Below are 20,331 nucleotides of genomic sequence, written 5' to 3'. Positions count from 1 at the left end.
CCCTGTTGTATCTTCTGTGTCTTGGCCACATATTCTTCCCTTGGACATATGCTCAATCTCCCTGAAACACTGTGTCTGTTGTCACACACATCATCTCTCTTTTAGACTGTCTCTCCTACAGTCTCCTTCACAGACTGTAACTGTGTGTCATACATTCTCTCTCTCTCCCTCTCTCCCTCCCTCTTTCTCTTTCTTTCTCTGTCTCTGACTGTCTCTCTCTCTCTGCTTCACTCTCCCTCTTTCTGTCTCTGTCTGTGTATCATTCTCCCTCTCTCTCTCACATGCTTAGTTTCTTCTGTCTGTCACATATCTTTTCTCTCTGTCCCAAATTCCATTTCTCTTTCACACACTATCTCCTTCATATTCTCTCTCATACTTGTTCCCTTACACCCTTTCTCTCCTACACTTTCTCAAACATCTCTGGGTGGGAGCAAATACAAGTCCTCAAGAATAAGAAATATTGAGAAGGTTCTAAGATCCAAATTAAGTTCACTTGAGTCCAGGGTTGCCTTTCTATGATGACACAGGCTGTAAGATTTTGTAGCTGGAAGAAGATAAAATTATCCAGTAACCACCTTGTCATTTTAAAGATGACGGCTGTTGCCCTCAGCTAGGAAACATTAACAGTTTCTGAAGCGCTTGACCTAACTTGGGGTTCCTAGGACTTCCTGTGGATGAGTTCATGATCATAGTTATGCAGATAGAGAGGACCTTGCTGGCTGAACTCTTCAATATCAATTCCATTACTCAGGGGACATCCTCCCTGCTGCCATATCACTCATTGAACAATACTTTGTGGGATACCATTATATAAAATAGTATTGAATCAGTGAGCTTTTTTCCTTGCTGCCTCCTTGCCCCTTATTTTCTCAGTCTAAATTCCATCCTTTCCTTCCTTTACTCTCTCCTTTTCCTTCCTTTGTCCTAGCTACTCCTCACCTCTTTGCCTTATAACAGGTGGAGTATATCTCCAGCTACCCCTCCCCACTCTCTGGTTTCTATCTCATCTCTCTTGATCCCCCTCTGCCTCTGACCTGCTGAGTTGCAATTTTTTATCTGTTGAGTGACAAGGGCCGGTGCTGATTCAGGGGAGAGGGCTGGGCTGGGGGCGGGGGTGTAGACATAACCCTATATATGGCAGCTGCAGGAAGAAATGAGCTTCCCAAAGCCTTCCCTTCTCTCCCTTCCTGAGCTTGTGACAAGAGCCAAAGGGCACCAGCTGAGAATTTTCCTGAGTTAGGGTGAGGCCCCAGATGGTCCCCTAAGTCATCTTATAAACTTATAGAGAATTGGATCACTGAATTAGGCCCGAGGCTATTAATTTGTTGCATGACCTTGGAAAATACATTTTTTTAAAAAACCCTTACTGTGTATTGGTTCCAAGGCAGAAGAGTGGTAAGGGCTAGGGCAATGGGGGTCAAGTGACTTGCCCAGGGTCACACAGCTGGGAAGTGTCTGAGGTCACATTTGAACCCAGGACTTCCCATCTCTAGGTCTGGCTCTCAATCCACTGAGCTACCCCAGCTGCCCCCTGGAAAACACATTTTACCTCTTTGAGCAGCAATTTCTTCCTCTGTAACAGGAAGAAGATAAAGGAGACAGAGGAGGTTGTGGTAGAGACTCCAGATTTTCATTGGCAGGGCATCACATAAAATCTTCCCTCAAAAGATTTAGCTATCTCTGGTTTGGGCAGGGGGAGGACACCCACATAGGTAATATTACAGTTAAAGAAATTTTAAGAACCTAGTTCACTCATTTCATTTTACAGATGGAAGAAACTAAAGCCTGGAGAAGGAAAGGAGTTCTCCAGAGTCACACCTACCAAGTCACTGGTGAGAATAAGGACTCAAGAAGCCAGAGTCTTCTGACTCACTCCAGTTCTCTTTCTAATACATTTCACTGCCTAGAAAACCATTGCTTATCCTACTCCCTCAGGACTGTTTTGGAGAATTAAATGTAGTAATTTAGAAGAGAATTTGAAAAAGTATAAAGTGCTCTATAAGGGTAAGGATTAAGAAAAAAACTATGATTAGGTGTTTGGTAAATACTTATGGGTGATTCGTTTTGTTGACTAAAACGATGTTTTTATTTTAAAATTTACTTATTTGTTTGTCTGTTACATTAACATTTCCAGGTATCTCCTTCTCTCCCTCCCCTCCCTATACTAGAAAAGGCATCATTTGACAACAAGGATATCTATGTATATAAAACTATGTCTTACTTGTCTCTATCAGTGTTCACACCTCTCTGGAGGTGGACATAGACAAGTTATTCTTCAAATAATATTTCTGTTATATATAATGTTCTCTTGGTTCTGCTCATTTCACTCTTCATAATTTCATGTAGGTCTTCACATTTTTTTTATTAACTTGCTCATCATTTCTTACAGTGCAGTAGTATTCCATCCCAAGCTATTTCCCATATTGGAGATATAAAAAGAATAAGGGAAATAATATATGAAAAAATGAAATGAGAAGTAAAGAGAATAAAGATAATATATATCATGATTTACATAAAAAACAGCCACAAAATCAAGATAAAAAATATTTATTCAAGCATAACAAATCCAAAGGAAACTCAAAAGCAGAGAATAGTTATATTAGTTAGTATGCATACATAATTTACATATCTTTAAACAGATTGTAAACAATGCAGAGTTTGTGATTTTGCACATAATCTTTTTTTCTGCATTTGTTTAGTTAAATGTTTTTGTTGCTAGAGGTGGTTTCTAAGTATATAAATAAACATTAATTAATAAAAACTAAGTCCCAATTGATGAGTATCCCCTCAATTTCCAATTCTTTGCTACCACAAAGAGAGCTGCTATAAATATTTTAGAACTTATAGATTATTTTCCTTTTTCCCTAGTCCCCTTAGGAAATAAACCTAAAAATGGTATTTCTAGATCAAAAGGTATACACAGTTTTATAACTTTTGGGGCAAAAATTCCAGATTTCTCTATAAAATGGTTGAATCCATTCATATAAAACTACTATTTATATAACTTTGGGTGTACTTCATTGTCCATGTGCTGCCTGCCATTACCATTTGCAGAATTGCCTTCTACTCTGAACTCTGTCATGATACAGCTCATGGAAAGAGCTGTTTTTATATTGACCAATGCTGAAATTTGCATTGATGTCTCTGACTCAGTCCCTCCTCTTCTCTCTCCTCTATGAGACTATCACCCCTCTTCAAGCCTTATTTTCCTTCCTTCAGTCATGACCTCATAGTTAACCAAGTTCAACTAAGCATTGTCCTATTAAGTTAAATCCCTTGTCTCCTTGCCTTTTTTTGATCAAGATCTGCTGACCCATAACCCTGCATCATCACCACATCCTGCCTTCATTTCCATTACCAAGCTTTTGAATATTACTGAAGGAATTTTAGAAACAGTGCTGAATAAATAAGCCTTCTGTAAATCAATGTTATTTAAGATTACTATACCCTTACTACCAAAAGTCATCTTTTATTCTTCTCTAATGCTTAAAAAATGCTTTATAGATGCTTTCTAAAAGATATCACTCTCTTTTTCCCATGATTTACAAAGCTCTCCTCAAACAAAATTATTCCTTGTAAGAAATGAAGTCAAGAAAACAAATAAACATGCTGGACATGTCTGCAAATATATGCCTCATTCAGCACCTATTCAGCACTTCTACCTTCTTCTCAGAGACTGGAGCCATGATTTCACCAACTTCAGTCCTGAAATCTTTCAATATTGTTTTCTGTTACATTATAAATGCCATTGTATGCATTGCTCCTCCTGTTCTGCTTACTTTGAGCTGTGTAAGTTCATAAAGATTTTCCCAAGTTTATTTGAATTTTTCATATACAATGTTTTAGAAGATGCAATAATATTCTATTATAATCATATGCCACAATTTATTAGTCATTCCTCAATTAACAAGCACCCAATTTCCTTCCAGTTCTTTGCTATTATAAGAGATGCTACTATAAATGTTTGTGCATATTTGGGACCTTTCCCTTTGTATTTGACCTCCTTAATAGGGATATGACTGCATCAAAGAATATGAATTCTGACCCTCTCTTCTACTTCCTGCAGTGTTGGCTCCAGACTTTTCTCCTCAAGTCCCCAATATCATCTTTTAACAGATGAATTTGACTCTACTGAGAAAATAAATTTTATCTGTCCCAAATTCCCTCATCACTCCTACTGTACACCTCAAAACCTCTTTACATCTTTACTCTTCCCTCCAATTTTGCTACAGATGAAGAGGCTGAGGTGGCCCTTCTTCCTGAAAATGGCTCCTCTATTTGATGGGATGAAGTAGTGGGTAAAAAGCTATATGACAAAATAGGCTAATTTTCTGCTCCAAACTCCTAATTGGAGAAAATATTGAGTGTTTTTGCTGGACATCAGGATGGACGAGTCTAAAGATAGAACTGTAGAGATGATCAGACTCTTGGTTCCTAAGAAGTCTTCTTGCCTCAAAGTTCCTCCTCAGCTTCAGTTTCCTTATCTGAAAAATGGGGATAATATTTACTCTGCCTATCTCACAGGGTTGTTATGAAGGAGATACTTTCTAAACTTTGAAGTGCTATCTAAATGTTAACTATCATCATCATTATTTTTATCACATGGAACTTGTCTTCAGATGTGAAGTGATTGATTGAACCAATCTTTCAAGGTGAAATCCAGTAACAAGAAGCCACTTGTCCTTGTATTACATCTCCCCAGCTCCTCTCTCCACTCCCAGTAGTCAATAGTAATAGTAATAAATTTTAAAAAGTTAAATTGGAAGAGCCTTTCATGTTTTATGAAACACTCACATTTATTTCATTACATTCTTAAAACAACTCTGCAAGATAGCCTGGCAGGAATGATGATTATCTTTATCTGTCGAGGTAACTCAAAAGCAGTCAAGGTATTAAGTTAGTACAATGGAAGCCTCTTGAGGGAAGGAGCTACTTCTTTTCTCTTTGTGCCCTGAGAACTTAGCATAGATAGAGCCCAACCTTTTAATAAAAAGGCATTTACAAATGTTTATTGACTTGAATTGTATTTTAAGAGACAGGGTAATACAGTGGAAAAGGTGGCTCTGGAACCAGAGGACCTGAGTTTAAATCTTGGCTCTGCTCCTACAATCTGTGTCCTTGAGCAAATTATTTCAACTCTCTGAGGGACTTCATGTATAAAGACTCTTCATGTATAAAATGAGGAACCAAGTGATCTTCTTTTTGGTCCTTTCCAGCTCTAAAGCTCTGATCCTTTAAGAGGAGATTAGACTCCATTTTTTTAATTCTTAAGAGATTTCTATGTTGCTTACTGAGCTTCCAACCCTTTGGTCCTTCCTGTGCTAGGAGGCTGCTTCACTGAAGAATACAAGGAGAGAAATTCTGGAGGACCCTGAAGCTGGAGGGAGACAAAAGAGGGAACAATCTGGGGTTGGACAAAATGAGTATATCTTACTGTTCCTAAAAGCTACTGACTTCTTCAAATTCCTTAAACCAGAATATTCTCACTCCTTTTCTCTTGTCCTTTTTCCCCACCCCCCCAAACCAGCAACATTTTGCTTTAGTCTGCTCTCCTAGGATACCTCCTCTCAGCAGGGACTCACTTACTTGATGATTTCTTTCCCACTCTTTGGACCCTAGCACATGCAAAGAAAACTCAAATCCAGCACATTTTTCCTGAGAAAAGAGAAAGGGCTTGGCTGACTGCTGACTAAGAAAGTTGGGAAATATTTCCAACAATGGAAGGGTGGGCTCAAGAGAGCTGAAAGGGATGAAAAAGAATGGAAGAAGGAATAAAGGGACCTCAGAAAAAAGGGAGGTTCCAGAGAAAGTCTTCCTCAAGCTCCCCTCCTTGGGCATGTGTTCCATAGAGTATCTAAGTAGTATTCTAGACACTAGAGATATAGAGATAACTAAGACATGGTTTACTCTCCTGTGCCTCACCATCTTGGGTTTCAGAAGCAGAGGCAATCTGGAGGAGGCCTTAACCAGGAAATTGCAATTCTCTCTCAGGATATAGGTGGGAGGGCAGCTAGGTAGTGCAGCAGACAGAACTAGTCCTAGAGTTAGGAAGGCTTGAGTTTAAGTCTGGTCTTGGACACTAACATCATCTTCCTTCATGGTGTTTTTGTAATCAAATCTTTGCAATGAAGTCTGTAATCCTCTCTTCCAAACTATGAGTCCATGGGCAAGCCATTTAACTGCTGTTTGCTATAGTTTCTTCATCTGTAAAATGGGGATAATAATAGCACCTTCCTCCTTCCTCCTAGGATTATTATGAGGATCAAATGAGATGATAAATGTAAAGCATTTAGTATAATGCCTGTCACAAAGTAAGTATTACACAAATGTTAGCCATTATTATTTTCAAAACCCTTACTTTCTGTCTTAGGAACAACTCTAAGACAGAAGAGCAAGGGCCAGACAAGTGGGGTTAAATGACTTGCCTGGGTCATATAGCTAGGAAGTATCTAAGGTAGATTTGAATCCAGGTCCTCTGGACCATAGGTCTGGTGCTCTTTCCATGTGTCACCTAGCTGCCCTTAGCTTTTATTATTATCTGAGGATGGAATGCCCATGACTGCACATTTAAGGATTCATCATCAGAGATAAGTCCCCAAAAGGGCATTTAGCTCAGACTGAGGTCCTGGGTGATACAGAATGGTACATGGACCATATAGAGGTCAGCTGTGGTCCTTTTTTACTTAAAGAAGACCAAAATGACATCAGTGGTCATGTCCTTTGACTTGTGCATAAATTGGATTTAAGTGAGGCAGAATCGTATAGCTGTTGGCCCCATTCTCTTTTCCAGAGTCATTGAAGTGGCAAGATAAAAGTTAAGATGGCGCCAGTTGCAGTGTTGGTGTTCAGAGTGTTAAGGAAGACTAGCACCTCTGGTGTTCAGGCTTCCTGAGTCCTTTCCAGGACTGTTTTCTTCCTTTGGTGACCCCCTGCTACCTGGCTCTCCCCTGTGACTCTGAGAAGCTGTAGCATGCATAGCGGCCACAATTTGCTAAACTGTCTTAGTAGGTGGGCTAAGCCAGGTTGAGGGTAACCAGCAGGCCACAAACCCATTGGTGAATTAGAGGGGTATCTACCCCAGGGTTGTGAAGATTTCCCTCTGTAGAAGGGGTGGATGAAAATAATTTGTTTTAATGGCTAGGAAGATGGTAGAAATGGGTACTATGGAATGCTTGGTTATATATGAGTATATATTAGGAGATAGATGATAAAAGTTTGTAAAAATGATAATAATAGTTGACATTTATATAGAGCTTTAATGTTTGCAAAGCACTGTAATAAACATTATCTCATAATTTTTACAGTAACCCCATGAACTGTGCTATTTTTATTCCTACTTTATAAATAAGAAAACCGAGGCTCGTATAACTGGTAAGAATTTATGGATGGATTTAAACCCAAGGCCTCCTGATTTGCAGTACTGGGCTCAATCTACTACAACAAGCTGAAATCTGAGGGTATGTCTTATAAAAGAGATACACCGCTCCTCTTAAGTCTCCTCTAACTTTCCCACTCTCTTCTCTAGAATTACAGAATGGGAAGGGATATCTAAGTGGCACAGTGAATAAAGCACCAAGTCTGGAGTTAGGAGGCACTGGGTTCAAATTTGACTTCAGTCTCTTCCCAACTGTGACCCTTAGCAAGTCACTCAACTGTTTGCCTAGCCCTTGTCCTTCTGTCTTAGAGTTGTTACTAATATAGATGGTAAAGTGTTTTTTTTTTTTTTTAAGAAAGAATGATAGAACTGTAGAGCTAAAAAGGAGTATAGGGATAATCAAGTCCCACCGTCTTATTTTATAAGTAAAGAACTTGAGGCCCAGAGAAGTGACATGACTTTGCTCAAGGTCATAATTGATTTCTGACTAGAAATTGCCACCAACTAAATCTTAGCTCAAACCCATTTAGCTCATCTAAGCTATGGACAGATCCTCGTCTCTCCCTCATATTTGGACTCTTCTGGCTTTCCTATTCCGAAGAACAAATCTCTCTTGTGTGCCTTTGTACATTTTGGCCCCCTTCTCCTGTCTCATTTTTGTTCCCCCACACCCTGAGTGATAGCCTGCTTTCCCTTAGACAAGCTGGTGTCTGCTTCCCCCCAGCTTCCGAAGCCTGGCTCACAGGGGCCATCACATGCTCTTATGACAGCATCAGACAGCACTTTGCAGAGGTGATGGAACACCAATTTGTTCCTTTGACATAAGGAAAGGATCTCAGTGCCAGCTCCTTTGTACTGGACTCATTCCCTCTTTTCCACACTCTCCAAAGGCTTTCTCTACATAACATCCAGAATTCCTGGTCTGGCTAACTCCATAATCGCTCCCATCTAGCATTGTGTCCCCAAAAGGGACATCAAGGAACACCATAGCACTTGTCCTCCCTGGCCGATCTCAATATCAAATAATCCTTAATTACCCATTCTGGTTCTGTCTTCCGAGTTACTTTGAACACCTTTCTATTTCTAACCTACATGACCTCTTGAGAGTAACAGCTATTATATCCACAATGTGTAAGACAAAATAGGACTTCTGGTTATTTGTCCTAAAATGACCTCCTTAACACGGAGGCTCAGAGAAGGCAAGCGATTTATCTCAAGTCAGATTGGCTAATGAAAGAACTGGGACAAGAGCACAAGTATTGGGAGTCTAGTCGTTTCTTTATTACCTTGCACTGCTTTTCCTGAATTCATGTTTTCCTCATTTCTTCATTTTGTGGTTATATGTAAATTTCAAGTTTAAGGCGCTCATCTTTGGCCTCTTTAGGCTATTCCAAATCCATAGAAATTTTTGTTCTACAAGAGATACTTGGTGCAATGGAAACTTTCCTGCATCTTGTATCAGAGGAGCTGGATTCAGATGATGATTGTGTGTGCCCCTTGCTACCTATTTGACCTTGATCAAATCACTTGGTTCTTTATTTTCTCATTTTTAACAAAATTTCAGGACATTTACTTCCAAATACATTGCCTTTGTGTATTATCTTCCTAGGTCTGACTCCCTGGTCTAAAACAATAAGTTTAATAAAATTAAATGTTATAACCCTTCCCATTTTAGGAAGCATTTATCATTCTTGTGATTCTCGCAACAACCTTATGAGACAGGCATGACAGTTATTATTCTGCTTTTGGGAGAAGAGGAAGCTAAAATTTAGAGAAATGAAGTCATTTGTTCAAAGTAGTCAATTAGTAGTAGATTTTTGCACCTGAGGTCTGTCAGTCAATCAATCAATCAGTATTATTAAGAGTTTGCTATGTGTCAGGTACTATGCTGAGTGCTGAGGATGCAAAGACGAAAAGAAAGCAATTCCTGACCTTAAGAAGCTGACATTTTCATGGGGAGACAACATGCATACATACACAGTGTTCCAAAAATCTAAGTGGTTCTCTTTTGGAAGACTTCAGCTCTCCTTTCTACAGATTGAGGAAACTGAGCTCCAAAGAATAGAATTTTCTTGTCAACTTACAAATCAAGTTAATGTGTGAACAAATATTAGAACCCAGATTTCTGTACTCCCAGACCTGGAGGGGACTCTTCATTATATTGTAAAGAGGCCACTTTGTATTAGTTGTTTAATAATTCCATCTTCCTCAAGACAGAGTTGAAGCCTGGGAAGTCCTAACTCTGGCCTCACCCTTCTCTTTCTTCTAACTTCCTTCCCTGTGGTGGGTGGCAAATCACTTTCATGTAGGTTCAGGCTGCCCATTTGAGGGAGAAGACAAGTCTAGGGGTCTCATCCCCTGGATCCAAGTGTCAGTGGTCACCCCAACAAAGAAACAAGGGAACTTTGAGGGCCTTCTTGTTGCTGGGAAGGATCTGTGCTGCTTTTCTAGCCACATTGGCTTAGTTGTCCTAGTGACTGTGTGACCCTTCTCCCTCCCCTTTCTCCCCCCTCCCCATTGCATGACACCATATAAATAGAGGCACAGAGCAACTGGGAGCTCTTGGCAGTCACCATGAGGACGCTGGCTCTGTTCTGCTGCTGCATGGCTTCTCTCCTGCTCTCAGGGAAAGCAGGTATGACCCTTCTTTGGGCGGGAGGCATGAGAACCTCTTGGCTTAAGTGGTTGGACAGAATGGGATTGGAGGAACCTAGCAAATGGGAAAAGTTGGAAAGGGAATTTGCTTATCCAAGATCTACCCCCACCTACCCTCTATCTCCCAGCTTTTCTGCAGTGGAGAGGCTCTAGGGCTCTTCATGTCAAATCTATCTGGCTTGCTGGCCTCACCCATATATCACCTTTTTGACCTTCTTTGTGTCCAAGGTGGCACAGCAGGGATTTGGTACCAGGAGAACTGTGGGAAGCCGTCTGGGGAGACCAGTGACGGGGGTGGGGAAGAAGTTCCAAGATCGGCCGCTGCCCATTTTGGAGGGGGAGTTGGGAATGGAAGTGGAGCTGGGGCAGGGGTGGACTCCTTGGTCTCCAAGGGCCTAGAGAGGAAATCCCTCAAATCTTAGAGTTGGAAGGGGTTTCAGAGGTCACCTATTCCAATCATACACCCAATGCAAGAGAGGGTGGTAGAAAAGTCCAGAAGCCTTTCTACTTTGTAGGACTGAGACCATCTGGGGAAAAAATCGGGATAGGAAGGAATCGCGTTTGTGATAGATCCGGGGAAAGAATCAAGGCAGTTTGGAACAGGGTCTGGCCTGGGGTCAGGAATGGGATTAAAAAGGGGTCCAGAGCTGTAGCTTTTCTTTTGACATCTCAGCATTTTGTGTGGTTGAGAAGGTAGCTTGGGTTACAGCATGGAAGTTATTTATAGGCTGTGGAGAGGACACCAGATCAGTTTGCTACCCTCCCTTGCTGTGGGTCCTGGTGCATGAGTAAGTTGGGGCTAGGCTGCTCTGGGCCATACTCCCCAGAGTGCTTCAGGGCTCAGGACCCCAGACCCCCTCGCTCACTCACTCACTCGCTCTCCACTAACATTCTGGCTCTTCAGGACTGGGCATTCCCAGCCTAGGCCTAAGCTTGCTTTCCTGTGCTCCCAGGGACACTGAAGGACCTGAGCTGAGCCTCTCTTGTCATTCATCCTCACTATTTCCTTGTGGCAGACACGGTTAGAAGTGGAATGTGGCAGGCCCGATGGGGAGCACCCCTCCCCAGGCATACAGGGGCGGGGAAGGGGCCTGCAGACCTCAGCATGTGCTGCTGGGCCCTGCCCTTGTCTGCCCTTGAGTTAATTTGGTCTCTCTGGGGCTGCAACGGCAGAAGCTGCTGCGTATTCCAGGCGGCTGTCAGGTGGCTAAGTATGGAAACAGCCTGGTAATTGGATCCTGAGCCCCAAGCTGCCGCCACCACCCCTACTCTCCCTGGCTCTCCCCTGCTCTGGCCTCTTCCCCACCCTGCTGGGCCACAGCTGCTGCCTCCCCTGCACTGTCACACGGGCCAGGGGGCTGGGGAGTTTTAGCCTTTTAAGGATATCCTTTCTCCTTCCTTCTAAACAATGGGGCCTGAACTCTGGGGGTACTGTTATCCCACTGACCCCAGTGGGTAGACAGGCAAGATTCTTTCCCTAGTCTTTTGTCCTTTCCTGTCCTCCAGGGAGAGAGGATAAAGTGGAGGAGGTCTCTCTCTCTTCTCCTTAGACTGCTTTGCCTTGGTCAAACCTGACTTCAGAGGTCTTTCTTTGATGGAGACCTGGGAGCAACTTGCCTTATTGCTAAGGAAAGGATGACTGCTAACTGGGCAGGAATTATAGATTCTGCCGCCCTGGAACGACATACAACCCTGCCCTTATGGTAGCTTATGTTTTATTTCTCTCTCCAATGGTAGATTTTACCTCTAAAATAGTGGCTTTTCCATTACTCCCAAATGTGAGATACTGCCCCCAGAATGATGTTGCTCCCCTCCCTAAATTACAGTTGATTATGTCCCTAGATTGGTACTTTCCTTGGTAGATTCCACCACTCAGAATGGTAGCTCTCTTTTTACTCTTGATAGAAGTAAATTCCATCATCTGAATGGTGATTCTTCTTTTCTATCTTTGTTCTGCTTCTGGGATTTTATATTTTAATGATAAATTGTACCCCTTCATATGACAAATTATATGCCCTTACCCCAACCCCAATCTACTTCTGATCACCTATCCTAAAGCAAATTCTAATTTTCCTATCTTCACTTAGTGGACTTATGGTGACAGAATCAAGAAAAATGAAAAGAAGGTAGTTATCCCTTTAAAACCCTGTCCTTTCCTCACAGAATGAAGTTTCCAAGAAAGTCCCCCCCACCCCCCCCTCTCATCTCATCATATATGTTCTTGAGTCTCTCTGGGCTAAAATCTTTAGGGCAGAGTCTTTCCTGTCATAAGGGTCCTCCCCTATTGTTTGAAGCCTTAGTATAATCCCTGTTCCCTGATCATCATCTGGTTGATATATAGCTTTTTTCACCTAGAATGCCCTTAGAAAAAGAAGTTAAATATGGCCATTTCTACATCATACCAGGCTTCAGGGGTCACTTTTTGATGGAGACCTGGGAGTATCTTGACCTATTTCTAAGGTTTCCAGGTGACTTTTTAGACTTGTAGTCCACTTCCTGTTTCCTGAAGGAAGATACTTTGCTCATCTTCATCTCAGTGACCTGGCTTGGTGATATATATATATGTTTTGGGAGTGATATACATGTTATGGGAGGATTTGATATCCATCCAAATTGCCTTAGAAGCACAAAATCACAAAAATTGGAAGGTTCTTCAGAAATAAATTAGCCCAAATCTCAATTTGCTGATAGGGAAACTGGTCAAGAAAGGGAAAATGACTTGCCTAAGTCATATACTAGCAATGCCTGATCTATTTCTTATTTCAATGTTCTTTCCACTATAGAAAGGAAATCTTTAAAAGGAGGAGAGAAACGATCAGACTATGACAATCTTCCACCTTGACTTCTCCTTAGATGAGGCCTGGGGAGGCATTCTGCAGATCCAGCCAGAGATTCTGTCATAATTACCCAGACTGCGGGGCTGGGGGAGAGGACACACATCTATTGTGCAGAGAGCATGGCAAAGAATGATGCTTGAAGTTATCTTTTTTCCTGTGGGCTTCCTGTGAGGGTAGAAGGAAACTTAGGAAAAATATTTCTGTGCACTGCCTCATTATTGGCCCTCATTGGTAACAATGGCTTTGGAAGATAATGGTTGCCTATCCATTTGACAGAGAGATGAGAGGTTAGATCTGGATTCTTCCTTTCCTATTCATCTTTCATTCTTCTGTATCTGATGCAATTTCACCAGAGCTCTCTGAGGATTCTCCCGCTTAGAGATTCTTAAGGCTTCCCTTTTATTCCACCCTGTCACCATGGTGGTGAGAGCTCTTGTTTGATGTGCTCTGGCACTGTTGGTCCCTCTGTGCTCCAAGGGTAACTTGACCCTCCTTGCGAGCTTGTGGTTACAGTTAGTGAACCCCCTAAGGTCTGATTTCTGACAATTCCCAGAAAGTGCTGTCATTCATAGTGACCTTCTCAGTGGTACAGCCCCACTGCTAGCTACATATACAATAGGAAGGTATGCTGAGGGGATGGGGCCCCGCCTAACTCTCATTACCAATCTATGCTTGAAGGGCCTTTTCTCATTTGCAATAAAACCAATGAGGAAGGGACTGACCAATCTAGTAGTTGTTTTGGGCCATATACCAATTAAAATCCCTTTCCTTCCTCTCTTCCTTTCCTTCCACCCCTCAGGACCAGAGAATACCATGCACGATTGGGCCATCTTGACCTGACCGATCCTGGAATAAACCAAAGCTCTCAAAACAACATTTTCTTTCTTCCATTCTAAATATCTGGTGGTGTATGACCTAACTTGGTCATCAGTTGTTACTTCATCATAATGGAATCATAGAACATAAACTATTAAAGGTAGAAGGAATTTTGGAACATAGAATATAGATCTGGAAAGAGTCTTAGAATATAAAATATTAGAGCTTGAAAGGGGCCATAGAAGTTAGAATGGCAGACCTGAAAGGGGGTACATAGAATGTAGAGCTGGAAGGGGCCTTAGAATAAAGAATTTTAGAATCTTAAAAAAATGTTTGAGCTGTACAGAACCTTAGAATTCATCTAGTGGAATTCTTATCAACTGGAGCCCAAAGAAGATAATTGACTTGCTCATATAACTATTATATAACTAGTTAGTAGTAGAATCAAGACTAACACTCAAGATTATCTGACTCCTGGTCGAGCGTTTTCCCCTCTACACAAAAATGCTTCCTATCGATTAATTACTAACACGAAAAGCAATGTTTTAGTTTTTACTGTAGGGAAACAGTTGGATTCATGCACACGTGTGTCTAAGTTTAATTTGAAAGCCACTCTTATTAATGGATGCTGTTTCATGTGGGCTGTTCAGAAGTGAAGGAAGTTCTAATAATTCATAAGGTTTCAAGTAGGGTGACAAAGTCAAAGCAGGAAGAGCTAGACTTGGAGTAAGATATGTAACAAATATGTACATATGCCTCTACTAAAAAGGGTGTAGTTATGAATCTCTTTCACCTCCTCCATACTGGTCGGGGAATTCTGAGCTACTGGTACCCTCCTACCTGGAGTCAATGGACCTCCAACCTGTCTATGGATAGATTTTTAGGGGACTGTGAATGTGGATGGGAAAATAATACATTGAATAATTTTGCTAACTTCTAACTCAGAGTTAGTATTTCTTTAAATTATGAATAAAAAACCCCAACAAAGAATCATTATTCCCAAAAAGAGTTCATAGTCTTCACTAGACTACCAGAGGAATCTGACTCTAAAAAGATTATGAATCTCTGCTCTAAAGGGAGAAGAGGAGGCAGCTGGGTGGCTCAGTGAATTGAGAGCCAGATCCAGAGATGGGAGGTCCTGGGTTCAAATATAGTCTCAGATAATTCCTAGTTATGTGACCCTGGGCAAGTCACTTAACCCCCATTGCCTAGTCCTTACTGCTCTTCTGCCTTAGAACCAATGCTCCATATTGATTCTAAGATGGAAAGTAAGGATATTAAAAAAATAATGAACAAATAAAGAGTTGAAGAGATGTATGTGAGAATCTGGCCTAGGAGTGTCCTTGAATCAGGACCAAGGGAAGACTGGTGGCCAGTCTAAACAGGGCCATATAATTAACCTGCTAGTCTAGAAACACAGTAGCTCCTGAATAAAATCAGGTGAATCAACATGCATGTTAAAGAATATTAGAGTTGGAAGAGACTTTAGACCCCCAATAATTTACATTTAAGTATTACTTTAAAGTACTTTCATTCACAACAACCCAATAAGGAAAGTATTGCAATTATTATTATACCCATTTTACAGATGAGAAAACTGAATTTCTTGGAGATCAAATGACTCATCCATAAACACATAGCCAGTAATTTATCCAAGGGGGAATTTGAAAACAGGTTTTTAGTCTCTATGTCTAGCTGTTTCCAACATATCATACTACTTCTCTAATGGAATTTTCCTTTTTTTTTTGTGTCATAGATCCTTTGACAATCTCCTGAGGCCTTTGGACTCCTCAGAATAAGTTTTTTTAATACATAAAATAAAATATACAAATTACAAAGGAAACTAATTATATTAAAATACACCTATCAAAATATTTTAAAAAGCCATTTTGTGAACACAGGTTAAGAATTTCTGCTAAAACATCACTATCAAGGATTAGCTGGTTCAAAATCCTCATTTTACATGTGCAAAGACTAAGGCACAGAGATGGGAAACTTGCTCAAGGTCACACAGTTAATTAGTGGCAGAGCTGGGACTGAACACAAGGTCTGATTCTCAGCCCAGTATTCATTCAACTACCTCAAGCTCTTAATGAACTGAAATGGAAATTATGGTGCAGAGCCTCCCCATTTTATGTCATTTTTCCTTGGTGGCACTTTCCCCACTTCACCCTACTCAGGCATTCAGAATTCTTGTATCTTCTTTCTCCTCTTCTCTACCAAATTCTGCTCTTAGGAGAGAATTAGAAACTTATTCAAACTGAAGCACAAAGGTCTGATGATTGTTTAAAATGTTATCTTCCTGAAAGATTTCTCTTTCCAGAGAGATCAACATTTTAATTGAAAGGAATAAAACTTTAATATGGAATTTCAGGTGGCATGTCTTCAAGAGAGGTATTTTAGGAAAGAGGTGTCAAATGCCCTGTTGGCCAGCATATGCAGGAACCAAATTAAAATGTTATTGGTAAATATTTAATAAAATATGGATAATATTAATATGTCACTTTCTAAAGAAATGTGTACTCCATAGGGAATGTATGATTTAGAGGCTTCATTTCTATTTGAGTTTGGCATTACTATTTTGGGGGTGGAGGAGTTGATTATACCTTAGGCCTGTGCTTAGGGTAAAACCTAGGATTCCTTATCCATACCACAGGCCCCTCCTAGTTCTAGGATTCTAGTTCTAGTAGGGATAATAGAGGAGGTCCCTAGGCTACTGGATGGGAGGGCTTGGCCTTGACATACAGAGAGGTCAACTGTGGGGCCAGCTGCAGAGCTTCTCTGTCTCCTAGGGGCTCAGTCTGATGAAAAGTGAGAACCCTGAAGTCCCTAACACCATCCAGCTTAGGGATCCTGATCTTTCTTGCCTCTTAGCCCTGAAGAGGGTCGAGGGCAGAATGCAGTGAGGTATGATAGGGTTAGATGGGGCCAGATTCCAGGTCTGGACTAACAGTGGTCCTGTTTAGGACTTCCTGGGATCAAGACAGTTCCTGCTGCTACCTAGTGGGCTGTAAACTAAATTCGCTTCATTCTTTGTAGGCAGATCTAGTCAGATCCAAGGTCTTTGTACTCCTGTCCTTTCCTTGAGTCCCATCTCTATTTCTCATGCAACCCCCTAACATCTATGGCTTTTATCTCAGTTATTCCCCTTTACTTAGGTTTTGTTTCTCCATTTCTGGTTGGGGAGCTAGGCCCTGGCTTTGGGTATTCAATGAAGCTATGCCTTCACCAAGGCCCCTTGGCTGAGCTATTCTGGGGGTAACGGACAGAGAGAGCCACTATTCACACCTTCCAGTCAGGGACTTGTATAGTAATTCCGACCCCCCCCCCCCCATCCCTCATGGAGTGGATGGACACGGAGGAGGAGACAACTCCTGGAATTGAAGTGTAATTGAAGTGGGAAGTAGAATTGAAGAGTAACTTGTCCTCAGTGACCTAACACTTTTGTAACCCTTTCTAGACCAGAGGCTCCTCTCCTCTTCTCTGGATGAGTGTGCCAGGCTGTCCCTATGAGGAAAATATGAGGTCGTGGGCACTGAGAGGGCATCTCCTGCCTGGCATTGCCCTTGGGCTGGGACACTGCCAGCTGCCTCTCTTCCCTGAGATAACGTCAGTGGGACCATGGGGGAAGTATAATTGGTGTTGCTCTAATGAGCTCCAAACAGGGGCATAGAGAGATTTCAGTGGGATGTTGGCCAAGGCAGCCTCCTCACCATCTCATTCCAAGGGTATTAAAAGATTGAGGGAGTCCTCTTCTCATATAACCTGCTGCAAAGATCCTTACCAACCTCCACCCTGGAGTATGGGACCCAGGCCCTGCTGACCCCATCAAAGTTCATCCTATGTGTCATGCCTTCGTTCAGCAAACATGAACCGGGAGGTTGGGTAGTGTAGTAGAAAGAACTACGGGTTTAGGAGGACTTGGGTTCAAGTCCCAGCTGCATCGCAAGCTGTGTAACCTTGGGCAAGTCATTTAGACTCAGCTCCAGGGGGGATCATATTTGCACTTTGAACCTTACCAGGCTGTGTAAAGTACTACAAAAATGTGCCCCATTATTAATCTTAGGCACATGTGTGCCAGCTGTGTGTCTAGAAGTGCTATGAAAAATGGGAAACATGGCTCATAGTCTAGTCAGATGAGATATTAATGAACACACTTAGAGAGAGAAACAAAGTCATAGAATGTTAGAGCTGGCCTAGAATGTTAGGACCTTAGAGATTATGTAGCTCGATGCACTCATTTAATGGATGGAGAAACTGTTGTCCAAAACATGGGAGGAAATGAAGGCCCCCAAAGGTTAAATGGCTTTTCCAAGGTCACATAGTTAGGGATAGGGCTGAGATTAGAATCTATTTCTGCTGCTACCTTATCCTGTGCTTTTCTCCACCACTACCCTTCCCCCATGCCTTGCTGCCTTCCTAATTAAGTGTGAAGATGTGTGAAGAACCATAATGAGGCGGGTCAACTGAGGCTTTCCCCGGGCCACCAAAAAATTTAAATGGTGCAAAAATTTCAAAGTATCCTTGGAAAGCTTATACAATTTCAAAATTACTTCTATTTACATTCTGACAGTATTATTACTCTTTCAGAAGTGTAGAAACTAGTTAACAAGAATAATTCGTTAAGGGGCAGCTAGGTAGCACAGCCAATAGAGCACCAGGCTTGGAATCAGCAGGAACTGGATTTAAATTTGGTCTCAGATACATCCTAACTGTGTGATCCTGGGCAAGCCACCTAACTCCTTTGCATAGCCCTTGCCCTTCTGTTTGAGAGTTGTTACTAAGGCAGAAAGTAAAGGTTTAAAAAAAAAAAAGGAGAATTAATTAAACTGGAAACTCAGGTAGCTCACTTCCTCCAATTTTCCCCCCTAAATGAGTTCCTCCTCCCTGCCTAGGTCCTGCCCTGCCCTTCATTGGGTGGCTTTCTCTTTAGCAGTAATCTCACAGAAACCCAGAGTCTCTCTCATGGGCTGGTATTTAGGGTATCTCTTCCCATCAGACCTGAGTCAGTGCCTGCCCCCAGGATTGATTTGAAGATACATGTATTGCAGCTGGACCCAGGTGCCACTTGGTGTATCCTGCCCTGGGATACTTAATGGCTACGTAAGATTCTGAGCTTGTGAGACAGATAAAAAATGTGCCAGGAATTCAGAGATGGGAAAGGGCATTTGTAGGTTGGGATTGGTCAGAATAGACTTTCTGGAGGAGCTGGGTCCCTAAAGTGGGGAGAAGAGGACAAAATGTTTACTTGACATAGTCCAGGCTTAGAGGGTCCTCTGTCTTGATACTTAGGGTCCAATGACCTTTGTCAGTAAATCACTCCAATAGTTATTGGGTTTCTAAGTGATGTGGCAGAGTGAATGGAGTGCTGGGCTTGGAGTTAGGAAAACTTGAATCCTGCTTCTGACGTTTACTAGTTATTTGACTGGGAAAAGTGGTTTAACTTCTATTGACCAAGGCAGCTCTTTAAGACTTGTCTATCTGAGGCAGCAAGGTGGATCAGTGGATTGAGAGCCAGGCCTAGAGATGGGAAATCTTGGGTTCAAATATGGCCATAAATACTTCCTAGCTGTGTGACCTGGAGCAAGTTACTTATTGTCTAGCCATTACTGTTCTTCAGCATTGGAACCAATACAAGGTATTGATTGTAAGACAAAAGATAAGAATTAAAAAAAAAAGATTTTTCTACCAAGGTACAGATAAGCTACTAGTTGCTTTTTGGTGAGGGCAAGATTCTACAATGAGGAAATCACTGATCCTTTATGTATTCTCATTTATTGTGTACCTATCATGTGCAAAAGCACTGTGTGGGATGCAGAAACAGTATAAGGCTTGCCCTCAAAGTTTACTATATAGTTAGTAGATGTTATATATACACACAAAAGGATAAAGGACCATAGCAGGCAATATACGAATATACATAGTAAATGATTAATTAATATTTATACAATTGACTTAATGTTAAAAACCAAATCAGTGACAATAGTAATAATCAGAACTTGTATTTTATCGTACTCTACAGGCTAACAAAGCAGTTCTTTCATAACAGCTTCATAGTTAAGGTAATAGTTCTGACATCATTTTTCTTCTTTTACTGGTGAGGAAATTGAGGCACAGAGGTCATTTAACTAGTAAGTTTTGGAGCTGAGATTTGAACTCAGGTCTTCTGTATAGAAGTACCATAGGTACTTTCATTCAGAAGTTGATATCATTCTCATTTGCCCTGATTTTGGAAGCCTTTACAGAGGAGATAGTATTAGAATTGGGCCTGGAAAAATGGGTAGGATGTTAAAAGACTGAAATATGGAAGTGAATTCTAGAGGGAAGGAATATCAGGAATTAAGGCAAGGATTATGAGAAACTTCAAAGTGTATTTATTTACCTGCAAAAAAGTAAATATATCAGTTTAACTGGAGAGTGAACTTGTGAAAGGCAGTAGAAGAAGGGTATTAGGCAGCATAGTGGATCCTGGGTTCAGATTTAGTCTCAGATATTTCCTAGTTGTATGACCCTGGACAAATTACAAAACTCCAATTGCCTGACCCTTGCTGTTCTTCTGTCTTAGAATTTATACAAAGAAGAAGGTAAGAGTTATAAAAAAAAAGAAGAAAAAAGGCAGCAAATGATGGGCAATTCACTTAAGCTTTA

General features: G+C 41.3%; 1 protein-coding gene across 3 annotated transcripts in view; it reads left to right on the top strand.

Annotated features, from left to right (window-relative positions):
* The first annotated feature begins 9,923 nt into the window (after positions 1 to 9,923).
* The window catches only part of SRL (sarcalumenin), a 60,124-nt gene continuing 49,716 nt past the window's right edge, over positions 9,924 to 20,331 (top strand). For all 3 annotated transcript variants that reach the window (XM_056805817.1, XM_056805816.1, XM_007499074.2), the window contains exon 1: positions 9,924 to 10,010. In XM_056805817.1, the coding sequence (XP_056661795.1) occupies positions 9,950 to 10,010 (61 nt within the window). In that variant the 5' untranslated portion in view covers positions 9,924 to 9,949. The remainder of the gene's footprint in view (positions 10,011 to 20,331) is intronic.

This window comes from Monodelphis domestica, chromosome 7 (genome assembly GCF_027887165.1).
Source record: "Monodelphis domestica isolate mMonDom1 chromosome 7, mMonDom1.pri, whole genome shotgun sequence".
NCBI classification, from domain to species: Eukaryota; Metazoa; Chordata; class Mammalia; order Didelphimorphia; family Didelphidae; genus Monodelphis; species Monodelphis domestica.
The sequence above is the reverse complement of the archived record's forward strand: the minus strand, read 5'-3'. Positions and strand labels throughout refer to the sequence as shown.